At 42.6% G+C, this 7,843-nt stretch overlaps 1 protein-coding gene across 2 annotated transcripts in view; it reads right to left on the bottom strand.

The window, feature by feature from the left end:
• LOC106810199 (serine/threonine-protein kinase STK11-like) overlaps positions 1-4,889 on the bottom strand; it is a 14,566-nt gene extending 9,677 nt beyond the window's left edge. For both annotated transcript variants that reach the window (XM_014813483.1, XM_014813484.1), the window contains exons 1-3: positions 4,803-4,889; positions 4,143-4,616; positions 1,348-1,521 (exon numbers count right to left, since the gene is read on the bottom strand). In XM_014813483.1, the coding sequence (XP_014668969.1) occupies positions 1,348-1,521; positions 4,143-4,516 (548 nt within the window). In that variant the 5' untranslated portion in view covers positions 4,517-4,616; positions 4,803-4,889. The remainder of the gene's footprint in view (positions 1-1,347; positions 1,522-4,142; positions 4,617-4,802) is intronic.
• Between the last annotated feature and the right edge of the window lie 2,954 nt (positions 4,890-7,843).

Below are 7,843 nucleotides of genomic sequence, written 5' to 3'. Positions count from 1 at the left end.
GGTCTGTAACGTGCAAAATAAATGGTCAAATACGCAACTTTTTTCGGGGTGGCAGCACGGTCGCGGGTGCTATGGCGTCGTTCAAATTTCGTAGGGTTGATGTGTAATTAATTATAACAATTAAATTAGGTATCTGGTGACAAATACGTGTGGGTATAGACGATTTGTTATACAGTAAGTACAGTTGTATGCAGTAAAATCCTAGAGGCTACTGTCCCTTTAAATTAGGTATCTGGTAACAAATACGTGTGGGTATAGACGATTTGTTATACAGTAAGTACAGTTGTATGCAGTAAAATCCTAGAGGCTACTGTCCCTTTAAAATCTATAGCTCTTTGAATTCGTGCCTTCAATCCACGAGAGAGCGCCATTGATTATAAAGTCTCAAAAATCCTGAATTTTGACCTCGTTGGGTATTTGGGGCTTGGGGCCATGAGCTCAGCCCTAGAATCCATACTATACTCTAAGGCCAAACAAAAAAATACCTTTGGTTCGGATCACATGGATTGTGAAAATTAGGGTAGGTAGGTAGGTATAACATTTTTTTTTAAATTTTTTCCCTGCAAAAACATGGGTAGGCAGGAATATAATTTTTTTTTCACAAGTAAAATATAGGATATACAGCTTGAAATGCATTTTTCGATTGTTGCAAAATGTGAACACCTGGATAGTAGTGTTAGGAATCGCTCCAAAAACGGAGCTCGATTAATCGTCCATTTGAACGAGCGAGTAACCGAAGTATAAACGGCTCTGCGGCCACGTATAGCACGATAGCATGCGTACACTATATAGTACGCAATCGATCGCGTACATCAAAGCCGGCCGCTGCGCCATGGTAACCCGAACCAAAGGTAATTTTTTGGTAAAGGTAATCGGCCTAAGGGTGCAGCTGACTACTTCACCTTTTGCACGAGTTTTCATCACTGAACATATGACACCTCCTGAAATTACCTTCAAGTGATTATTTCACCGTAAATAATAAAAAAATAATATAAGTAATTCTGTTCACTTTTTATGGTTATATTGCTGCATTATACTTCTTATTTGATTATATTGTTCAATGTGAACATACACTCGTGACTCATACATAGCCCATAGCAAGCAATCAATGTCAGGAACACAATATAAAATCGTCCAGGTTTTTGGGATTTTTAACTAGTTGAGAAACAATCTTATCAGGTAAGAATATGACGATACGTTTAGTCCCATTAGTTCTTACTTTTAATGTAAAAAAATGGCAACAAATTTTTTTACACATTTTAACATAGAAAATTCGTGATGTAGTCAATTTAATACTGTCCCTGCTGAAACAGACACATCGCATACAAAGGTTATCTTGCAACCTACTTGTGGCATTGGTATATTGGCAATTTCTTGTCAGGTACTGACTCCAGCAGTTCCTGTATGACACCGGCACAGTATTCCATCACGAGGTACATCTTCTGTTTCTCCGTGTTGTAGAGAACGTCCACAATGTGGATAACGTTTTTGTGTCTCAGCTTTCGCAGGAACCTTATCTCACTGTGAAACACAAAACGTACTGCCAATTAAACAAGTGCCGCAGTGCGACAGGGCTCATCTGGTGTCTGGTGTTCTGCTGATAAATTCGTTTGTGCATAGCAAGGCATCATAATAGTATTACTATTAGTAATACCTTATAGTTATAATATGTACATAAGTCTTCTATATTCTTGTTTGACTTTCGTAGCCTATTCGAACAAAATTATTCAGCCTACACTTTCGCACCCACCTATCTCTATAGCCATTGGCAGGTTTGGCACGCAACTAATTTATCGATTTAGAAGCGTGCCAAGTCATGGGCTGCCCCGTGTTTTTGCGCTACCCGCACGCGAGCATTCACTGATTCAGGCCATTCAGGGTGCTATAGTACAGAACTGCTTTAGAAATAATATGATTTAAGGACGTAAACCTTGTTCAACAAACATTGCTTTGCAATTGAACTGCTGCAACCTGTAGCCTACCATTCAGTAGCAGGTATGGGCTCTAATAAGAGGGCAAAAGCAGTTCAGTCCTTTGTTAACATCAACAAAGATCAAGTGTTCTGTAACCCTCCTCTTGAGGTCAAAAGCAAGTTAATCCGACACTTACTCTTTCGCATGTCAGCGGGAAAGTACATTTCATAGGTCCTTTCAATAAAGCCATAAAATCTGCGTAGGTCACCGCGCTGAAAAAAAAAAGTTTTTCAATCGCCGTCCGTCAGACCATGTCCTCAGAAAGGTGTCTAAAATCTGCCTTGTGCACCTTGACCTTTTGACTTTGTGACCTCCAATTTCGGCACAATGATGGTCTTTTCGCCATAATGATGCTATACACCGACTATCTGACGGCTAGTTCGAGCCGGTTTAGAGTTTGTGCGGAATTCTGCATTCCTCTCCCTATACCTTAAGTTAAGGAGGGAATGTTCCCCTTCTGTTTACTACCTCTTGACCTTTGACCCCAGATTCGGACATCAACTCGTTTTGGATTCCGCCCCACGTCCCGATATCTGACCGTACGTTCGAGGGCGGTTAAGATTTGTGACCAAGCTGTTGAACGCACGGACGCACGGCCGACGCAGCGCACGCTCAGCCATTCTACAAGCTGGCATACTGACTTAGCTGCTAGTACTATAGCCCGGCCTCATTAACTGCGCAGGCGCTATAGAACATTGTTCAGCTCGATTTCGTTACTGCACCTGTCACCACCTGTCCCCACGAGAAATTGATCGGAAAATGGCCAAATGAGTTGGCTTTTTATAACACTTATTTATCTACATGGACATCTCACCTATCGTTTGAAACACTTTGCCACAACTTTAGCAGCATGTATTTATCCTTTTTATTCCTCAAGTCAGCCACGACTGGCATTCCGCGTTTGAAATATTCTGGCGTGGCGAAACGCGTGGTGACGTCACCGGTATTGTAATATACATGGCACCGATAATGTAGGGCCAAAACAATGGGCAGCTATGGTGCATGTATATACAATACATGTGACATCACGCAGTTTCGCCACGCCCAGAATATTTCAAATGCGGAATGCCAGTAGTCCTGACTTTGAGTAATAAAAGGATAAATACATGGTGTAAAGTTGTGGAATAGTGTTCAAAAAAGATAGGTGAGATGTCCATGTAGATAAATAAGTGTTAAAAGCCCGTATTCATTTTGCGTTTTGCGATCATTTTTTGTGTGGGACAGGTGGGTGACAGTTTGGCAGTAGCGAAATCGAGCATGACATGTCTATAGGCCTGCGGCAGTTAAGATGATGCGGGGCTATAGTACTAAGAGGCTACATCTGACTATGCAATTGAGCTTAAAAACAGAGTGGCCTAGTATGCCGGCAGGCCGGCATATTATCTGACGTTCCCTGGCACGGTCACTTCGATTTCTAAATGCCTGCCGGCAGGTTTTTAATGTTCAGCTGTTATCTCAATGTAAACAAGGTAGGGTTAGCGAAGCTTGCCGAGCATTTAGGAAATCGAAGACCGTGCCCGGCGCGGCTCATAGCCAGCATGCGATTAAAATACGCTGTGGCTATATGCCGGCTTGCGGGCATTGGTCTTCGTTTCCTAAATGGCCACGGCAGTCCTACCGATCTAACCCTAAACCTAAACCTAACAAAAACCCTAACTCTATCGGCCTAAACTAACGCCTAACGCCTAACCCTAACCCTAATCCTAACTCTAAACTTGTAACCCTTGTTTACGTGAGGATAACCGCTAAAATTAAAAACTGCCGGGCATTTAGGAAATCGAAGACCGTGCCCGGCAGCCGTCAGATATACGCCGGCTGCCGGGCATATAGCCACTCTGATTAAAATAACATCACGTGACAAGACCCTATGAAATTGATGTTGATGGACATCATTTACCATGTAACAAATATACGCATAATATTCCTATAGATAAGTGAAGAGTGTGAGAAATTACTTACAAATACAATTACTCGGTAGTGAACATAAATTAAAAGTCAAAAATGTAATCTAGTGACAGTGTAGCAAGACATTCTTCAGTAACGTCAATGATATAACCTTGACCGTATTTCTGATCCATTACGTCTCGCTGTGTTGCAGAAATATTGAGAATATGAAATAGGTATATAACTTATTAGAATAGAAGGAAAACATCAAACCAAGGGCCAAACCTTTGGACATTCTGCTCTCCGTTGGGAATTTTCCGTAGTCGTTTCTGTTTCAATATTTTCACTGCCCGTCGTTCCAATGTTTCCGTATCTAGCATTTCTTTAACTTTTCCGTACGATCCTTCGCCTAACAAATCGCCCATGAGATATTTTCCTATCATCTTGGCTTTTTTCTGACGCGGTTGGTAGATGATTTCGGCAGAATCCACCCGGTGGAAAAACATGTCGTCCAGGCCATCTCCGTCATCGTCATACATCATATCAAGCGGCAATGGATTAACATCATCGAAATGAGAATGGTACTGGTAAAGACCTCGATCGTAATACAGTTCACTTTCTGCACCGTCTGTGCCGGCCTGATCCGGCGTGTAGAACATGAGTCTAACGGTTTAAACTTCTCGACTTCGTAGAGAGATCACAGAAATGGTAAGGGCTCCATCTTCGCTCCATCTTCTAACCTGCCAGGCGAGAGGTTCGCTGCGAAATGTAAACAAATCCATTTTAAATATGATACTATCGGGCATAAACCAAAATAGCATAAAATTAATCAATATAATAATACAAGGAGCGTAACCAAGCTTAGCTACTAGATTAAAATTTGACAATAAATAAGTGATTAATTATTAATTCAAGCAGAACCCCTAGACTGCTAACCGGTCCCACCTCTCGGCCTTCTGGTCCCCCCTCTCCCATGCCATCGAGTAATCGAGGTGGGAGCGAGTACCAGTCTAGCAGAACCCCCTGTCGATGAAAGTGCGACGCAGAGCCATAGAAACCACCACCACCACGGCCAACCACAACCACACGGCGGCCAGCGTGATTTTTTTTCCTAGGTCAATCAAGAACATAGGGTTGTAATGAGCGCTGCTATTGGTTGAGCTTGTTTTCTCGCGATATACATAGCACATCCAAAAGTATTTTTCTCGGTATGACTCGATAGTCTACCGCGTATAACGCTGGTGTCATGTACGGAAGGTCGGACGATCGAATCCCAAGGTTCGTTTTCTAATTATTTTTCTGTTTTCTGTATTTTTCTATCTTTATCTGTTTAACATTTTCCCCCAATTAACGCAAATATTTACATGATTTATTTACAACATTCTAATAACAGCAATTAATTTTTACAACAATTAAAAATTAAATTTTTTATATATTTGTTTAAATAGGGTTTGGGTTAGAGTTAGGATTAGGGTTAGGGTTAGGTTTACTTAGGTTAGGTCACAATGCATGCATGCAACCATAAACAGTAGTTTTAAGGCACGTGATTTGTATCACCAATGGCAGCACCGTTAGAAGCCCTAATGTATTCTTCAAGATTGACCTATAGGAAAAAAAATCACGCGCCTGCAGTCAGTTGATCCGCGGCCACCATCCAAGTCCTGTAGGCACATAACCAACCAATCATCGTTCTCTTTCATTCGGAGAGATGGATGGCTGCTTCATCCTTCATCACTATGTTCATAAACTGCAGTACTACGATACAACCAGCAATACTACGATAGTACGAACGACTGTTCAAGACAAGACACCTATTTTCGATTTTGTTTGTTGTTCGTTAATCTTAACTTGTACTATTTGTGCCGATTCGTCAAGTTGGAACTTAATTTCCCCGAAATCAATGACCGTCACCGAGTGAGTATACTTTACTTTACTCTTTACGCTGTGGCTATANGGTTTTTGGGTTAACCCGGGTTAATTATCATGGATGCCAGTGACAATAAAAAAAGAATAGCAGTTGCAATCTTATTATTAATGAAATCTATTTATTTAATGAAATTTATTAATTAAGGATAGAGAGCATGTCCAGTAATAAACATCCTATCCACCCCAAATGTCCCGAATATCGTGACCGTACATCAAGCGGTTAAGATTTGTGCCCAACTGTTGACGCACGGATTCTACAAGCTGCATCTGACTATGTCAGATGAGCTAAAAATAGAATTTGTGACGTTTCGTTTTTATTTTGCATACCCCGCCGCATACGCTATTATGCTATGACAGTGCTTGACACGGCCGGTTGCCCGGTCGCCAATGGCGACCAAAACCTCTGCTGGGCGATTGAAAAATACCAAAAACAAAATATTACAGGCCCAAAATTAAATCTTTCGGCGAGTACAATTTCTGTTCGGCGTTAACACAGCGCAAATTGCTTATCGCAAACGGCAGTTTGGACAGAATTGTAAATGGGAGCGCATTCTAATACGCTCCGTTCCTGAACGTAGACGGGGTATCCAAAACATTCTCCAATCATGATTCGCCACACGAACAAAACCTCGTGACAGTCTAAGAAATCGATTGCAGCATGTAGCGTAGCCCAGTGTTTTTATGACCGCATAACAACAGTGCTCGACACAGCCGGTCGCCCGGTCGCCAATGGCGACCAAAACCTCTGCTGGGCAACTAAAAAATACCCAAAACAAAATATTACATGCCCAAAATAAAATCTTTGGGCGAGTACAATTTCTGTTCGGCGTTAACACAGCGCAAAACAAGTGCTCAGATTTCGATTTATCGCAACACTCGGCGGACACGGCTTTCCTATGTAATATAGTTCGCTTTACAATATAGACACGGCGTTTTAGTTCACTGTTTGAGATTGTCAGACGTACGCCGTACGTGTGTGTGTATGTGTGCCGCGCGTGCTACGCAGGCCGGATCCCTATAGTACGCGATCGATCGAAAACCGCCGCCGCGTCAAAAGCGCCGCGATCAAAGCCGCCGCGGCACGCGTGACCTTGGGGCTCGTTTTATGAAGTAGCCGCGGCCCAGGCTCTGCGACTGTTTCACGTGGTATGCTAGGGGCACACTAGCTCTAGCCCGCGTACAGTTGCCGCAGGCGTACATAGCCTGCGGCAACTGTACGCGGGCTATAGTACTAGAGCTAGGGGCACACGAGCGTATTTTTTCGCCCGATCGCGACGATTAAAATCGTCAGCGAATTTATACGCTCGATCACGAAGGGGCACACGTAGCGAATTTAATCGCCCGATCACGAAGGGGCACACGTAGCGAATTTGAGAGCGTACGCGTACGCCACTCGACGGATCACATGATATCAACAACACGTCCGATTGGTTTATTCGCTCGACAAAATACGCCGGACACGGGCAGACGAGCGAATTTCCAGCGGATCGATCCGCCGGCGTAAATAATCGGCGGACAGAGTTTACGTGGCCATGTGTAGTGAGGGTTTAATTGAATAAAATAACAAAAATCGTTTTGTGTGTAGTAACTTATGGTTCAAATTTTCTTTATTCAGGTAAAGAAGGCCACCGGCCCATATCACAGATACAATACATACAAGTTGCTGGCGCCACACCTATACAAATACTGCATACACATGTATCATATTAATATGTGTCGTTATGGTTATGATTTATATTTTAACCGAAAAAATGGCAATGGAAAATTGGGCGACCAAAATTTTTTTTGGGCCAGCATTCGGCTGGCCCGAGTGTCAAGCACTGAACAATAAGTTCATATATCGCAGGGGTTATCGTGGGGAGTGAGGGCACGACCAGTGACACCTGACACGCACGTAATCAAAGCTGCTGAATTCGTCACTTTTCTTAACGTAGAAAGTGGACTGTTTTTATTCAGTTAGATATCTAAAAGCAAATTTAACTGTATATATATACTTAAAGATTCTAGGCACTTGTAACTTTGCGGATGTGCGGCAGCATTGATCTATGCATGGGGGTACC

Source organism: Priapulus caudatus, unplaced genomic scaffold (genome assembly GCF_000485595.1).
Source record: "Priapulus caudatus unplaced genomic scaffold, Priapulus_caudatus-5.0.1 Scaffold418, whole genome shotgun sequence".
NCBI classification, from domain to species: Eukaryota; Metazoa; Priapulida; class Priapulimorpha; order Priapulimorphida; family Priapulidae; genus Priapulus; species Priapulus caudatus.
Note: the sequence above shows the minus strand (reverse complement) of the source record. Positions and strands in the feature narration are given on the sequence as shown.